This window comes from Diceros bicornis, chromosome 28 (genome assembly GCF_020826845.1).
Source record: "Diceros bicornis minor isolate mBicDic1 chromosome 28, mDicBic1.mat.cur, whole genome shotgun sequence".
NCBI lineage: Eukaryota > Metazoa > Chordata > Mammalia > Perissodactyla > Rhinocerotidae > Diceros > Diceros bicornis.
In genome coordinates, this window is record NC_080767.1 from 7,841,577 (window position 1) to 7,859,503 (window position 17,927).

Genomic DNA, 17,927 nt, shown 5'->3' on the forward strand with positions numbered 1-17,927 from the left:
AGCCTTTGGGGGCAGTGACTCGGTGGGCTTGCTGACTGAGGACAGATGGACTGGAGGAGACGCCAGGGGGATGGGTGAGAGGTGAGAAGGGCTCACATGGGAGCCCCCATCATCCTGCCTGGCCGGTGGGGGGCGAGTTCTTTTCTGAAGATAAGGAAGGGCCCCTGCCCCTCTCCGAAACCCTTCCACCATGTTGCACAATCTTTGCTGTTCTCAGGGGAGAGAAGTGCAGACCCCAGGGCCCCCGCCAGGCCTGCTGCCTGAGGCCTTGGAGCTGTTGGAGTTGCCCCAAGCTGCTGGGTGGGAATGGATTTAGATTAGGCTGTGGCTGAAAATGGGGTAAGTGATGACAGGCCAGAGCCAAGCGTCCAGCCTGGGAGTGGGGAGGGCAGATAGAGGAGCCCTGTCAGAACGGAGAGTGGATCCCCAGCTGGGAGCTCGGTTTTCCTTCTAAACTGGCAAAGAGCTCCCACAGCGCCCCTGCCCCAAATATCAGGGGATCTGGCCCCAGCAGCCAGTTCCCAGGGCCTCGGTACCTCTCCTTCGGCCAGCTCCGCCCAGCCCTTCTCCCAGGTGACCGACAACAAGGTACGCTTGTGTCCACTGAGGGACGGAGGACCAGGGACTGACTGACTTGCCTAGCCTCACAGGACCAGGGTGCAGAGACTCAAATTTCAAACGGGCTCCACTGTGTGCACCCCCACTCCGGCAGGAGGAGGCAAATGTGCATTTGGACTAGGGGTAGGGTGGGCAATCCGAGACCTGTGGGTCTCGTTCCATGTGGTTTCAAAATGGACATTTTCAAAGACCCCTTTCTCTCTGAGTTCAAGGAAAAGAAAAGGGAAATCAGAGAGAGGATAGGAGATAACAGAGGCCAGTGGGGTTTTTGTCCCTGCCACACAATTGGCCCCTTCACTGAGATGTCTCTGTTACCTGATTTGCAAGTCAGTATGTGAGTTTTGTAAAGACCTAGTAGGCCTCCCGTCTTTCTGAGAGCACAAACATTCCAGCTTGAGTTTCACCTGCCATTGGCCCACGTGCTGAAATCCCAGCGAAGGGAGAGGCCCAAGGTATGCAGAGCATGAGAGGGTGGCCAGGAGGGGACACAGAGACCGGCAGGTGTCCACCTCTCCACTTACAGAGCAGAAACTGCACCCAGAGAGAGGAAGGAACTTGTTCTCAGTCACACGTCCAAGCGGAACCAGACCAGAACCCAGGTCCCCTGCTCTCTCTGTCATACTCTATATGCCTCCTGCTTTAATTTTCGTTTAACAGGTGCTCGTGTGGCACTTTCTATGTGCAGACACTGCTCTAAGCACTTTGGAAATATTAATTCACCCAGGCATCCTCAGAATCCGCCATCCTCAGAATCCAGTGATGCAGGCAATATCACCCCCATTTTACAGACGAGAAAACCGAGAGGCCAAGTAACTTGTCCAGGGTCCCGCAGTGAGGCAGTGGCAGAGCAGTGACGTGGTTCTAGAGTTCCCGTTCTAGCCACGCTGCTATAAGGCTTCGCTGGAGTCTTCGGGAAGGTAGTCTGAGCCACAGACTACCTTCTGCTGTGTGCGAAATCACCCTCCTTTCTTCTTGGAAACAACCTGCGATGCAGAAGTCCTTGTTCAGTCCTGCCTCTGCTCCCAACTTAGGCTCCTGCTTGCCTCTCTTTGGGTCTCGGTTTCCCTATCTGTAAAGTGGACACAGCCAGCCCAGATGCCCTCAGACACCCCCTCCAGCTCTAACCATCCATGATTTTACGAGCAGTTCCTGGCAGTCTTGTCCCCTGAATTCAGCTGTCACTTTCAGGGGGGTCACGTTTTCAGCAATGCGGTCGTTAAGCCCCGTGTCATGTGACGGAGTACAGTACGCCAAGCTGGAAAGGAGCTCTGTTTGCAGCAGAGGAGTCCAAACTTGCGCACATTAAAAAAAAATAAAAAGTCCCCGAAACTTTCTATCTCCCACTCTGCGGCCTGGAAAAACTCGAGCTTATCATGAGATTGTTGCCCTTGGACTCCCTCGGGAGAGGAATGCTCCTTGTGCTAAAAGTATCCACTGTTGACTGATTCCCCAAGGGGAGCTGCCCTTTCTCGTCTCTCTGGAGTTAAGTGGATGCTGCTCTGAAGCTGAGCCAGCTCCTCGCTTCAGATTGCTTTTGTACCAGGCAGTGGGGAAAATGGGCAACGTACGAGACGTTCGAGAAGGATGTGTCACACCGTGACTTGTGCAGGGTGCAGTGTACAAGTTCTTATAGGATCAATCGATGGTTAACATTTACCAGTGTGCCACGGGCAAAGCTCTGCATGATTATCTCATTTAGTCCTCTGAGAGGTTTGGTTATCAGCCCCATTTTAAAGATGGGGAAACTGAGGCTTGGAGCAATGAAGTACCCTGTCCAGGATGCTGCACAGGTGGTGCTGGGACTCCAGCCTAGACAGTCAGGGCCTGGGAGCCTGCGCTGTTAACTCCCGCCTCCCTGGAGCACGTGTGGGATGGAGCCTGGAAGGGAACTCGGAGAACAGAGTGGGAATTACCAGAAAATTGTTTTTCCAGTTCAGTTTGCTTTGAAGTTGTTATATTATTTTCACCATAAATACTTATCTTAAAAAAAGAAAGAAGCCACCAACACAGTTTAACAATAAATGTTGCTTGTTAAAGAGGCTTTGGGGAAAAGGAGGAATATTTTTTAAAGTGTCTCAAAGGATCAAAATATTTGTGGGAGAGAAGATGGAAGAGATAATCCCAACCTTGGAAAGAAACTGGGTCCTGAGAGCTGATTTTGAAATCCGCTCGTGGGAATCTGTGTCGCCTTATAACCACAGACACAACCGTGGAAAACAGCAAGCCCCCTGCAAGGCCTGACATAACAATAATCCTAACTGCTGTTGCTCTCTGCCGAGGTCTTCTCACACGCCAGGCTCTGCGCTAAGTGTCTTATGGGCACCATCTCATCAAATCTCCACGAGGATCCTAGGAGACCGGTGCTCACAGGTTGGGGCTAACCCATTCTAAGGAAAGGAAATGGATGCCCAGAATCACACAGCCATGGGTGATGGACTAAATTCAGGCAGACCTGCCTCCCTTGGCCCATAATGTTGAGAGTTCTGAGAACGAGGGGCCATGAACTGTGGGAAGAAAGGATGGAGGAGAGAACCTAGAACTGTAGAATCTCAGAGCTAGGAGGACACTTAGAGACCATCCAGCCTCCCTCCCCACCCCCACATGTACAGACACCCTGCTGTGCGGAGACCCTCCTGGACATGTGTCATTCACTCCGTGCTTGATGTAGCTCATTGAATCCTCATACCAACCCTTTGAGGTAAGTATTATTATTACCACTTTAGTGATGAAAAATCAAAACAACAACAGAAACCCTGAAGCCCAGAGAGGGGAAAGGACTTGTTCAATGTCACACAGCAAGCCGGCCATAGACCCAGGACGAGAAGCTGGGACTTCCTGGCACGCCGCATGGCTTCCCACTAGACTCCACAAAATTGTAAAATCTGCCCCAAATCCTATCCCATAAGCCGGAGGACGCTCTGGGCTGTGCAGCAAGCAGCCGGGTTTGGTCCACAGGGCCATAGTTCTCCCTTGTAACACAAACCGGCAGATTCACAAGCCCAGGACAGAAGTAAACAGTTGAGATGGAAAGAAATAAATCTCTGCTCTAAAAATAGGCACACATCCTTAGAAACACTGCTGGCTGTGCGCAGAGCCGGGGTGGGCCTGGCGGGGTGAGGGCAAGGGAGGCCAGGTGTCAGCGTGTCCCCACCCACCCTCTGTCTTCTGGCCCCATGACCACCTCCCCCACACCCCCCCCAGCCTCCCCACAATGCCCTCCTTCCCTTCCGTCCCCTCCTCCCTGCCTCTGCTTGCTGGGGGACCTCTTGGACCTCTCCACTTCTCGAGTCAGAATCCTCCCATTTTTCAAGGCCTAACCTCCCGCTCCTCCTTTGGGAAGCCCTCCTCACCCTCCCTTCCAAGACACTGAGTGGTGTCCTTTTTGATTCTGACATTTTTAATAGGAAACATGGTAAACATATAGTAGAATACAGAATATACCTATCTTCCCATCATCCAGATTTAACGCATGTAAAAGTTCTGCCTTACTTGATTCAGATCACCCTTAAAAGGAAAAAAAAACCACTATAGTAAACCCTGCCTTCCCACCCCCCAGTTTCTTCCCATCTCTACCACTCTAGTGCACACTTTCTACCTGAGAGGCAGCAAACCAAGCACCCACAACGTCAGGCAGGTCATGTAAATGAGAGAAGGAAGATGGGCCAGTTTTCTTGAGGGACATGACCATCTTGGTTCATCTTTTACTTTTCCACTCTTGAAAGAGATGTGGACATAAGAACATTTTCATTTACCACTTAATCTTCCAGGAAGAAAAGCAACAATACAGCCAATGATAAATGGTAACTGTTTCTTGGCCTTTCTGTCAGAGACAGTAGGGAGAGGTGGGGACTGAGACAAACAGAAGCGTTTGTGTTGGACTAAAAGGCACCTGCTGTTCAGCTCCACCAATTGTTGCCAATGTGAAAGTGCAGGCCCAATATTGCCACATCATCTGATTTTTTAAGAGATGCTAGAAATCCAAATTTTTATATGCAAGTTCCCTATTTTAAAATGTTGGCAGCTCATTCAAACACACAGACCAAACAAACCAAGTTTTGACATTTGATTAGACTGTAGGCTCCCAGTTTGCAACTCTAGCTCTGTTCTATATGACAGGTTTTTGTTTCTGTGTGTGTGTGTGTGTGTGTGTGTGTGTGTATGTAAATACATATATTGGCAAATATAAATATATATGTATTGACATGTATATGTAAATACAATTAGATACATGGAAAGCACCTAGCCCAGTGCCTGGCACATAGCAGGTGCTTAATAAATGTTTGTTGAACTTGAATATACGATTTTCCCACTAGAATCTAGGCTTCTTGATATTTGGAGCCACATTGTACCACCCCAGATATAAGGCAGCCAGGTACAGTTGTGCAAGTTGTACACTACACAACTCCAGGAGCTGCTGTTCACATAACCCAGAGAGAAAATAATACCCTTGGAGTTGTGGAGTGCACAACTTGCACAATCAGATGCAGCTGCCCTGACAGAGTGTCCCCATAATGCAGTGCAGTTCAGTTGAGTGGAAATGAACAGTTAGGCCCTGTGATGATAAAACTGATTGGCAATAAATTGCCTCTATATGGAGTTCAAACCTTTATTCTGAGGTTTCAAGTTAAAAGGGCTTTTGACCTTCATTTTACAGAAAGAGAATCCAAAGTCAAAGCACCAGTGCCCTCTTTGTGGCCTCAAAACCCTGAGGTGGGACTCCAGGTTGCCAGGACGCAGTTTGTCTGCACGTAGCAGAGACTCAAAGTAAAATGGCTGAAGCAGTGGTCTGTTGATCCCTCAGGTAAAAGTTCAGAGGCGGGCAGTCCAGAGCTGGTGTGCAGCTCAGCTTCCCCACCCTCCCCGAGCCCCAGATTCCGTGCAGCTCATCTTCCTGCCGCCCCTGGGGTGTAGCCCTCATCTGCATGGTCCAAGGTGGTGGCCATGATAGCTGCATCCCAGGCATCAGAAGAGAGGAAAGGAGAAAAAAAGAAAAGGAGAAAAGCCCTTATTCAAGAGCCTTTTAAGGAGGGTTACCAGAAATTGCCCCTGGACACGTCTCATGTCATTGACCCCGACTTCGCTACGGGGCTCAACATAGCTGCAAGGGAGCCTGCTGAATGTAGTCTTTAGTCTGAGCGGCCATGTGCTCAGCTAGAAGACTGGAGTGCTTTTATTACTCAAGAAGGGGAGACATGACATCAGGGACAATTTGGAGTCTGTCACTGTAGGTTTGCCAGTTTGATGGCCTGATGTTCTGCTCTGCCGAAAGCTCTGAGGAAGAGTGAGAGAAGAAGGTAGGAATTTAACCAAATCCAGATCCCCAAAGAAAACATTACAAAGGTCTAACTCTCTAGCTTGGCATTTCCCAAAACTCCCATCAGTGGACCCAGTCCCATCGTGGGCACCCCACTCTGGCACCTTTCATAATCGGTCCCCTCCCCCAAACCTGCTTGGGGCAGCAGCTGATGGCCCAGCAAACAGCTTGGGGCAGCAAGTGTGATGTTGACCTGAAGGGTATCCCAGCTGGAGCATCAGTGTTGTGCGATTCTGGACAATTCAGAGCACATTTTCGTAGCGCCCAGCACTTGGGGCTGGGGATTCAGAGACGACTAAGATACATGCCAGCTGGCTCTTGAGGGGCACTCCGCCTCCTCGGAGAGAGAGATAGCATAAATGTGCTCCGGGACAAATTAGGATGAGCATTATCTAAGAACTGGCAAGATGCCTAGGGGAGTTTGGCAAGAGAATCACCAGATCAGTGGGGGAGAGCACTGCAAAGGCTAAACGGGATGCCCAGGGGAAGGGCTTGGAAAGATGAGTGCAGGGGAGGAGGAGGGATGGCATTCCAGGAGAGGGCACAGCCGGCCACAGGCATGGCGTGTGAGAGTGTGGGGTGTGGCCGTGGAATGTGAGTAGCCTGGAGTGGCTGCAACATGGAATACTTGAAGATGGGAGGAAGATCAGGAGACTGGAGTAGGTTGGGGTTAAATCACGAAGCTCTCTCCATGCCTGGCTGGTGAATTTGGCCGTGATGCTGTAGGTCTGTGAGGACTGTGCATCTGTGAGTGTGTTGGGGAGTGCGTGTTGGTCTGTTTGGCTGGTGGGAGGAGGAGGGAATAGAGGTGGAGAGGCCCGCTGCAGGGAGGCTGGCCAGGAGGCTGCTCTGATGGTCCCAGCAAGAGGCACCATGGCTTGAGTGTGGGTGGTGCCCATGGGATGGAGAAGTTTCAGAACCTTGCAGCCTCAGACCCACCCAGACTTCTTCCCCTAGCAGGCCGTGCCCCTCGTTCTGCCGTGCCCTTGTCTGTGCTGCGCTTTCCATCCCCCGTGACACCCTCTCCTCTCCTCTTCATCTGGCTGTTTCCTGCCTGGTCCCCTGGGGCACACTCAGCTCGGAGGTTACCTCATCCCAGAAGCCCACGGCTGAGTAAGCTGCTCACCCTTGGGCGTGTGTCTTCGCTCTAGCTGTGAGCCCCAGTGGAACGTGGTCACTCATTCATTGTCTCAGGATGCCCAGAGCCCGGCACAGCAGGGAACGTGGAACATTTTCTCGCACATGAGGCAGAAAAGGAGGATTAGGATGTCAGGAAGGGAAGGTTTGGCCCCACCCTGTGCCACGTATGCCAGAGACACGAAGAGGCTGTTACGACCAGTAGGTCCCACCACAGTTACTGGACTTGGGCCACAAGGGTGCCTTTGAATGTCAGCACCAATGCCCCATGAAGTTGACTGGGGGAAGTAGCAACTATTGGGTTTTGCCAATCCTACAGCAAGGTCAGGGCAGCTGAACAAAGGCCTGGATCTTTCTGGAGAGAAAGAGAAGAGAGGAGGGTTCCCAGAGAGTGTGTGTTGGGGTGGCAGTAGGTTTGGAGAGAGAGGGGCCCTTATAGGTTTGGACCCTGCTTGTCCCTTTTGTGACTCTCTGCCCCTGCCACCTCAGGTTAAGTATCCCCATAGGTGACAAGAAAGCTCCTTTGAAGCCCCACTGAATGATTTCTAGGGGGATCTAGAAGCTGCCAGTCAGGCACCCAGAGGCAGAGCGCTCTATATCTGGACGGGGCCCTGAGGGACTCGAGGGACGCATTTTACACAAGGGAAACAGATGTGGCAGATAACTGGAAAATGAAAGTCCTCAAAGCCACTTGAAAAAAAATTTGTGGTCAAATACCTTGTAAAAGGTCACTGGGTGACTGACCAGCCTATAAAATGTTTGGCCTGGCTGATGAGGTGGAAGGGAGTGAGTGCCTGGGCCACTTGGGAGGGGGAGAAAAGTCATGGGATTCTGAGAAGCCTCCTGGGTTTCACTCTTACCCCAGGACAGCAACTCCAGGCCTCTGGGCCTCAGTTTCCAGACCTGTAGACTGAGACCAGTTTGATAAGGAGGGGAGCGCTGGCTTTCTAACACTTGGAGAGGAAAGCTGGTCTCACATGCTGCCACATCTGGCATGCAGGATCTGTTCCTAGAGGAAGGCAGTCAAGTGGGGTGGAAAGTTTTCTGTGGCTTGGAAGTCAAGAGTCCTGGGCTCTCGGTCCAGCATGCAACCTCTGGCAAGGCCCTTCCCGTCCCTGGCCCTCAGCTCTCCCAATACCCAATAGAGAGGCTGTACTACATGGTCTGTCCTCTTCTAAGGAGCTCTGTGTGGTTCAGTCACAGAATGGGAACCAGGACTCCTGGGCCCCAGACCCAGGGGGCACATTTTACGTCCCCTTGTTCTTAGACATAGCTGATTTATTTGGGAAAAGTGACAAAATTGCTTGCTTTTTGTCACTGAAGAATCAGGTTAAGGGACATTTTAGATGTGATTAGCCACCAGTCTGAAGACAGTCACGGATCCTTGAGCATGCTAATTATACGCAGCGTCCTCTATACATAAGCTCGGGTTTCCTGGCTGTGTGGCTAACAAGCTGTGAGACTTTGGGCAAGTGACGTCAGATTTCTATGCCTCAGTTTCCACAACTGAAAATGAAAGAATTGGCCCAGAGGCTCTCTTAGGGCTTTGCAGCTCTGAGCTGCCAGGAATCTGTGATCTTTTTAATACGTTGTGTGTGTGTGTGTGTGTGTGTGTGTGTGTGTGTGTGTGTGTGTTGCCTGTCTGTATACGTGTCGTGCGTGCACATCTGAACAAGCCCACACTGGTTCTTGCCGGGACGGCCTCTCACGTCGCCCTCACTGTCTTTAGCCCTGATAATTGTGCAGATACTTGAGATTTGGCCTTGCTGGCACCTGTTTGCAGGGCGACAGAGCTCCTAACAGCACAGTTGAAGATCTGTCAAAGTTTCCATTGTCCTTGGGACAGCTGGTCTCCAGAGCATGGGTGTGAAAATTAGACTAAGGTGTTACTTGTCAAGCTGCACATCCGAGTTTCAATTTTAAAACATTTAAAAGGAAGTCACCATTTAAAAGCCCACGAGTTGGGAACTACAGGAAGAGATTGCCCCACTTTTGCCCCATGATTATTTCCAAGAACATATTAAACTTTTCATGTGTTTTTAAAATTTAAAAAACCTCTAAATTAAAAACTCATTATAGGGGCCGGCCCCATGGCGTAGTGGTTAAGTATGCGCGCTGTGCTGCTGGCGGCCCGGGTTCAGGTCCTGGGCACCAACGCACCACTTCTCAGGCCATGCTGTGGCGGCGTCCCATATAAAGTGGAGGAAGATGGGCACAGATGTTAGCTCAGGGCCAGTCTTCCTCAGCAAAAAAGAGGAGGATTGGCATGGATGTTAGCTCAGGGCTGATCTTCCTCACAAAAAAAAAAACAAAAACTCATGTATATACCTCTTTCTTCCTCTAGCCCAGAGCTTGATATGGGCAAGACATTCAAGTAAATATTTGTGGAATAAATAAATGAATATCTTATCTTTCTCTACCTGGAATTTTAGTCTGATAAGAACTTTAGATCAGAGGTGGCAAACTGGCAGCCCATGGGCTGAAGTCTGGCCTACAGATGTATTTTATTTGGCCTGAACATTGTTTTTAAAATATTGGGATCATGCGTCAATGTTTAAAAATCAAGAGATTTCACATAAAGATGAGCGGATCTGATAACACCACCCACATTCTCACACAGCAATAATTGGCTGGAGCTGGGTAGTGTGGAGGCGTTGAAAGCTCCAGTGTGCCACAGTCCCCAGCACTCCCAAGTATCTAACAGCTGTAATTTTAGGCTAAGATCAGAGAACGTGTAGAAATTCCTCCTCCTTAAAACCAACTCTGACTTTCCAGTCGGGAAATGATAAGGAGACCCAGGTATTAGTCGCTGCCCTCGTCACACGAGTAACTTTCCAATGGTAAGTAAGGGCACGAGGACATGCTCAGAGTCCTATGTCCCAAAGCTGTCTCCCAAAGCAGACCTCCCCCGTTAAGCAGCCCGTCTGTGGAGTGCAGATGGACGTGTGACGTGTGCATGTGAATACAGGTTCCCCTAATGCAGAATAGATGTCTGCCCTGGAGGAGCCAGACTGATGCAGCCCTTTGAGCTAAGTATAAAGAAAGCACTTGCCCAGCTAATTTACCCTGTGCAGACTTGAAGATTAGGAGAAGGAGACTTCAATTCACTAAAGGCTAGATGGTTTCAGTTACCCGCGGGCACCATGGAAGTATACAGCCTTTATGGGCAGTGTAGATGCTGGGTATGGACTATCCTTTGCTATTCAGTGAAGCAGCCACTTTGGGATCTTGATTAACCTTACAAGCTAAAACAATACACCGTTGTGCACACACGCTGTAATCAGACTGTCCTCTCACTGTACTTGCTGCCCCCATTCACCTCCCATCTCCCGGCTGCTCCAAATTAGAGAGCTCTTTGTGGGGTCCTGGCACCACCTCTTAGCACGCTGCCTGGACACATAATACTCACTCCATGCATATTTGTTGAATGAATAAGGAATAAGGAATGAAAGACACATTTCTACATACACATGTTCACCAAATACTCTCCTGGTCAGAGCCAACAACAAAATGGTTGTGGGAATTCTTTTCCTCACCTATTGGATAGTCTGGGTCTGAGAGTCCGTTTGAGGTTCTAAGAGTCATGAGAGATCGAAGACAATATTTTCTTACCCATTTAACTCCTCCTCGACTAATTTACGTAATAAGGCCATTTTAAATTTGTCCAGCTCTGTCCTGGCCAACCGCAGTGTCACTGTTGGCCGCCGGCACACAAAGAGCCTTCTGTCCTCAGCAGTCCACAACCATTTAGTTTAGCTATTACATTAGCCATTTTATGATTTTTCCCTAGATAACATATGCCATTTTTAATAACAGCTTTTTTTAGATATAATTCACATACCATAAAATTAACCCATTTAAAGTGAATAATGGAATTTTTTTTAGTATATTCACAGAGTTATACAACCATCGTCACAATCAATTTTGGAAATTTTCATCACCTCGGAAAAGAAACCCGTACCCATTAGCTGTCACTCCCCAACCTCTCCAGCCCAGGCAACCACTAATCTCCTTTCTGCCTGTGTAGATTTGACTGTGCTGGACACTTCATATCAATGGAATCAGATGCCATGGTTCTTTGTGGCTGGCTTCTTTCACTTAGCATGATGTTTTCAAGGTTTCATCTTTGCTGTAGCATCTGTCAGCACTTCGTTTTTTTCAATTGCCAAATAGTGTTCTGTTGTCTGCATATACCACATTTTGTTTATCCATTCATCATTTCATGGACATTTTAGTTGTTTTCACTGTTTGGCTTTTATAAGTAAAGCTACTATGAATGTTCACTCGTAAGTTTTTGTGTGGACATATGCTTTCATTTCTGTTGGGTAAATACCTAGGAGTGGAATTGCTGCATCATATGATAACTCTTTATTTAGGCTTTTGAGAAATTGCCAGATTGTTTTCCAAAGGGGCCGCACGATTTTACATTCCCATCAGCAGTGTGTGAAAGTTCCGATTTCTCCACATTCTTGTTAGTATCTGTCTTTTTTATTATAGCCTTCCTAGTGGGTGTGAAGTGTTATGTCATTCTGGGTTTGATTTGCATTTCCCTGATGGCTAATGATGTTGAGCATCTTTTCATGTACGTATTGGCCATTTTTATGTCTTCTTTGGAGAAATGTCTATTCAGATCCTTTGCCCATTTTTAAATGGGGTTGTCTTATATTTTGAGTTGTAAGAGGTCTTTATGTATTCTGGATACTAGACCCTTATCAGATATATGATTTGCAAAAATTTTCTCCCAATCTGTGGGTTGTCTTTTCGTTTTCTTGACAGTGTCCTTTGAAGCACAAATGTTTTTAATTTTGATGAAGTCCAATTTATCTATTTTTTTCTTTTGTTGCTTATTGTGTTAGTATCATATCTAAGAAACCATTGCCTAATCCAGGTTCACAGAGATTTATGCTTATGTTTTCTTCTGAAAGTTTTATAGTCTTAGTGCTTCCATTTAGGTCTTTGTTCCATTTTGAGTTAACTTTTGTATACCATGTGAGGTTGCATGCCATTTTTGAAAACAAGTTAAAATGATAAATATCAGAAGTTTAAAAAATATGCAGTTATCTCTGGTTTTAATTGAAAATCATGTTGTTTCATTGAAGGTACCATTTAATGGAAAAAAATAAACTTTAACTCCTAATGAGGCTGATATTCTCAATATTTACTTTAAAAATTCGATAAGCTAAGAATTATTAGAAAAGACCTTTGATGTTTCTGTTTTTTAAAAATCAACTATCAGTAAAGATTTAAATAAATGAAACCATATTTTAACATGCTATATAAGCAATATTTTTAAACTACACTAAAAACATCTTTATTCTCCTATTACAATGATATGGGCTTCAGTTTAACACAGTGGTTCTCAGTCAGGGGCAATTTTGCCCTCAGGGGACATCTGGCAATGTTCAGAGAGACGGTTTTGGTTGTCACAGCGTGGCAAGGGGGTGCCACTGGCATCCCTTAGATGAAGGACAGAGATGCCACCACACAGCCTACAGCGCATAGAACAGCCCCCACGACAAGGACTCATCCGGCCCCAAGTGTCATTTGTGCCGAGGTTGAAGGACCCTTCTTTAACTAAATCAGTGGCTTCTGTCAGAGATATTCAAAAAGAGATATGAGTCTGCAAACCCTTTTCCTCTCAGTTACAACCTCCTGGGTTTCTCCCATCACAATGCTGAGCCTTACAGAGGCCACGGTATGTCCCTGCGCCTCATCAGAACCCTTTACACAGACCACATCTACCAGGTCTTCCCGTGTGGAGATCATTGGGACACACTTGCTTTCAGTCCTTAATTCATTTTATATTTGTATGTTTCCATTTTTTGAATTTTGAGATAAATGTGGATAAGACATCCCCTGTTCAACATACATATTTGGGTCTCCTGTTAAAACGTGTTTTATCAGGTTCTAGAACGACTGCGATAATAAGTAACAATTTTCGAGTGCTTGGCGCTGTGCTGAGCACTCTTCCTGCGTGATCTAATTTAATCGTCTCAACAAATCTCAGAGAGCAGCTTTCATCGTTCACATTTTACAGCCGTAGAGACTTGAGGCACAACGAGACCAGGCAACTCGCCCACGGTCATGTAGCTGGAGTCGTCACTGCTCCAAGTCAGGGCTTAAGCCTGAAGGGGGCCTACTGTGAGGGGCGGGCACGTCACAAAGAACTTGAATTACTCATTATGGGTAATCACAGATGCATGTTTGGGGGATGGTTAGGTTGTTCTTTCATTCAGTCGGGTCACAGTACGGGCCCTGCCACGGAGAGGAGTGGACTCTCAGGGCTAGCCCCAGGAGATCCACCTCACCTTGGACACGCCCACAGACGTGGCTCACTTTGAGTGTCACTCGTCCTGCGGGTCACAGTGGGCAGTGTCTGAGGACCTCTGCTTAAGAAAAACTGGGATGTCTGGGGCATCGCTTATGTCCTTGATGCTCACCCCCAAATCAGTCAAGTCTTGATTCTCTACCTACTGGCCATCCCCTCCTGACATGCTCCCACTCCCAGATGGCTCTCCTGACTGGCAGCTGAATCCATTTGCATCACCTGCACCCCTCCCCGAGCCCCTTATGTACCATGCGCTGAGCCAGGCCCTGCTCACCTTCGGCTCTCCCAGGGTCAGGGTCACACTCTGGTCTCCTGATCTTGCAGCCACTGCTCTTACTGGAACAGCACTGAGGTCTTAGCAGTGGTAAAACATCTTGTGAAATAATCATACTGCAGTTAAAGAGTAGTATTTCCCTCCCAAGCTTTATCCCTTTCTGTGCCAGGCACACAGCTGTCTTCGTACACCTGATGTCATTCCCCTCACAGAGGGGGCTTGCAGGAAGGGACTTGGAGTGTGTGTGAGTGAATGAAGATGTGCGTCTGGGTGGTACAAAGATTGGAGATGGAATGGCTCTCCAGTTTGGCCAATGTGGGGGTGTGACAGGAAGTGAGGTGAGGTTCTGCTCACATCTGCCTTCCTGGTGTCCTCCACCACCTCTCTGAGTGAAGAGGGGAGGAATAATCATTAGAGAGGAAGATTGCCTTCCTTCCCCAAATCTCAAGAAGGACCCAGTTATTGTTCTAGATCTGCCCCTGAAACTCCTTGGGCAAGTCTTTCCCTGCTCTGGGCCTCAGTTTCCCCTTGAAGGAAGGGTGTGTGTACCAGACGATCTCTAAGCATCCTTGCAACCACAAACTTCTTTGAATCTCTAAGGCACTGGAGGCTGAGTTACAGGGAAGCCCGTGTGATTCAAATCCACCCGAATTAGGAATCTGCTTGAGTAGTAGGCCCACACCTACAAGCCTGCCCATGTTTGAAGAAGAGAACACAACGATTGGTTGATGCTATCTTTCTTCAGAGACTTATCTCCATGGGCAACGCTCAAAATATTTAACAGCCAGCGTGGCCCGAGCCTGGACCGTCAGGAGGGTGCAGGCAGCCGGCAGGGCGTCCGGGCTGCAGCCCGAAGGCCCGCCTCACCCACCACGCCTTCTGCCCAGCCTTGCCCCGCTTGTTTTTTGGGTCTGCCTTTTTCTGCCTGATTCTGCGTCCAAGACCCCAACTCAAACCCCTTGGGCTGCTTCTCTCCCCAACCGCTTTATACACAAGGGCTGTAAGGATCCTCATGAGTCCGAACACCAACTGAATCGTATTCATCACTCTCTGTGATCTAAGATTACAGAGGATCTTAGAGCCCCTCTCTGCTCAGCCCGCTGTTGGCTGATGCCTCATTCCCTTGCCTTCAAAAAAAACATTAGAGGCTGGAAAACACTGGACAATTAAGAGACCTGAGACCTAGCCTAGCTCTGCCCCTTGTCTGCCGTCTGCCTTGTGATCTTAGGCAAGTCCTTGCCCCTCCTTGGGGTGGGTGTCAGATTCCTTACGTGGAATGATCAACTTGGATTGATTTGGTGAGCTCTGAGGTCCCCGGCGTTCAGTGATGAGTTTCTGGGGAAATGCAAGTCTTCAGCTGCTGACTGCTCTCTCTCTCTCTCTCTCTTTCTCTCTCTCTCTCTCTCTCTCTCTCTCTCTCTGTCTCACCGGCCCCACACCCTCCACTGTAGAATGCACTGCTGCCTGCAGGCCTGAGGCAGAAGGATCAGACCACCAAGGCGCCCACGGGCCCCTTTAAAAGGGAGGAGCTCTTGGATCACTTGGAAAAGCAAGCAAAGGAGTTTAAGGACCGAGAAGATCTGGTCCCCTACACAGGGGAAAAGCGAGGTACTGAACAATGTTGCTCTTATGAATATGTCACTCCCCCTGCATCGCTGAGTGCCAGCTGTATGCCAGACCCGTGTTGGGCCAGATGTGACTGGGCCTCCTTGCCCTCATCCCTGCCTGGCCAGAAAACACAAACCCAACTCCAAAAGCATCGACACATGACATGGATTTAGTGGAGCCTTTGGATAAACCAAGGAAAGAGTTACATCCACCCAGACCAGCAACACTTTCCCCTAAATCCCCTTTAACTAGAGTGTCCTATTTTTCATACAAACATGGACATCAGGACGCGAGCTCTAAATAAGGCCTGTCCGTGCAAGCCAGGAACAGGACATGGCCCATCTCTATCCTAACTGTCCCTGCTCCTTCCCAAAGTTCCTCTCTGCCGCCTGCAGCATCCCTTCCTTCATCTGTCCTCCAAGACTCTCTGCCCAGCCTAGAGCAAGCCATCTAGAAGGCTCCGGGGAACAGAGAGGCACTCCCTGACTATCCAACCCCTCCAGGACTTCCCGTTGCATTCCAGCCCCTACTCTCCTCTCCTGTCGTGCTCGCCCCTGCTCACTGCACTGCTGCCCCACAGGCCTCCTTCTGTTCCTCAAATATCCCAAGCTCTTTTCCACCTCAGGACCTTTGCACATATTCCCTCTGCCTGGAATGCTGTCTTCATGGCTGGCTCTTCCTCTCCTGTAGGTAGCATAATGGCTAGAAACATAGCCTGGAGCTAGATGTACTGGGTTGCAATCCTGGCACTACCACTTACCAGCTGTGTGCACTTGAGTGAATTTTTAAAGCTCCTGTGCCTTCCTTTCCTCATCTGTAAAATGAGGGTGATGAAAATACTACTACCAGCCTCATGACGTCGTTGTGAGGACTGAGTTCAGATGTCTATGAAGCGCTCAGAACAGTCTGGCCCACAGTGAATGCTTTGTGAGTAGTAGCTGTTATTACCCTTTCCGTCTCAACTGCACTGTCTCCTCTTTCAGGGAAGCCCTTCCTGTCACTCTGTGAGGACAGGCCGTCCCTTCAACGCCCCCTCGTTATTCTCCGTCTCACGAGCCTCTGTGTCTTTCATAGCGACCCCCACTTTATCCTTCTCTCTTTATTTCCCCCTTGTCTCTCTCAGGGCCCTGTGAGCTCCCTGGGGGCAGGGACTCCGGCTGCTCTTGCTCACAGGGTACCCCCAGCACCTGGCACGGGGTCTGGGGTACAGCAGGGCTCAGTGGAGAGTTGTCAAATGAATGAACAGTTCAAATTAAATAAACGTGTAATGAATCTTGTGGGCTATTTCCTTAGAATATGAGCCGCCTGAGTACCAGGACCCCGTTTGTCTTGTTCGTCGTTCTATCCCGGCACCTAATAGCCCCTGGCACATGGTAGGCACCCAGTGAACAGTTGTTCAATGAAAGCATTAATTCTAATGAATTGTATAATTGGTTATTTTCAGTCTCCACATTCCCCCCACCCCAAGAACGCAAGCGTGATGAGCCGAGGGTCCGTGTCTGTGGCTTTTCGCTCTACCCCTGCTGTATTAGCTCAAGGCCCTGCACAGAGGAGCTGCTGGATAAATAACAAAATGAAAAGCGAGCAGGAGTAGACATGGTGGGGAGGACTCACCCCAAACCCTGGGATTGGAGCTCCAGATTTTACCGAAAACTCGGAAGGTCAGGGAAGCACAAGGGGCATCTGGATTACAGAACTTGGCAAGGATTGTGTGGTCCGAGGCGTCCTGGAGGGCTGGCGGGGGAGGGGGGCCTTGACCGTGGGCTGGGTGTGCCCAGCGCAAGTGTGGGCACAAGGTGTTTTGAAGCAAAGCACTTGTGCCAGGAGAAGTGATTTCTGTGCAGCAGATAAAGGTTGTAGAGTCTCTGAATTTCATGGGGCCCTGAAACTCCCCTCGTCCCACCTGCACATTTGAAAAATGGGGAAACTGAGGCTGTGAGAGTCAGCAGCGGACCTGGGTGGACAGCTGGGGAGTCGTTGCTGGTGTCCGCTTCCTGGTGTACCACCCCCCGCCCCCCGGGGGAGGAGCTGCAGATGGGGTCGGGGAGGGGATCTGGGCGGTCCACAAACCAGTCCTGCTGGCCCTCCACGGAACGCCGGCCTGGCCGGGAGCCAGGAACAGCTCTCCAGACTCGCAGAGCCTGGCTGCCTTCGTGGAAAACCTGGCTGACCCAAGGAGGATAGCTCGAGGCTATTCTTTTTTGTTTGTTTGTTTGTGAAGAAGATTAGCCCTGAGCTAACATCTGATGCCAATCCTCCTCTTTTTGCTGAGGAAGACTGGCCCTAGGCTAACATCCGTGCCCATCTTCCTCTACTTTATGTGGGATGCCACCACAGCATGGCCTGACAAGCGGTGCGTCGGTGCGTGCCTGGAATCCGAACACGCAAACCCCGGGCTGCCCGAGCGGAGCACGCACACTTAACGGCTGCACCACCAGTCTGGCCCCAGCTCAAGGCTGTTCTATATCCATCCAGTGACAAGCCTAATAGGTTCATCGTCGTCATCGTCATCATCATCACCACCAGCAGCATCACCATCATCAAGTATTTACCTGAGGATTGTGGGAGTCCTTACAGGTTGGGTCAGTGGGGGTCTCAGCAGAGAGCGTGGAGAGGAGACCTTCCTGCTCCCACAGGCAGACTCAGGG

General features: G+C 49.3%; 1 protein-coding gene across 4 annotated transcripts in view; it reads left to right on the forward strand.

Moving 5' to 3' along the window:
* TMOD1 (tropomodulin 1) overlaps positions 1 to 17,927 on the forward strand; it is an 84,194-nt gene that overhangs the window by 24,692 nt on the left and 41,575 nt on the right. For all 4 annotated transcript variants that reach the window (XM_058523595.1, XM_058523593.1, XM_058523596.1 and 1 more), the window contains exon 3: positions 15,123 to 15,279. In XM_058523595.1, coding sequence (XP_058379578.1) covers positions 15,123 to 15,279 — 157 coding nt within the window. The remainder of the gene's footprint in view (positions 1 to 15,122; positions 15,280 to 17,927) is intronic.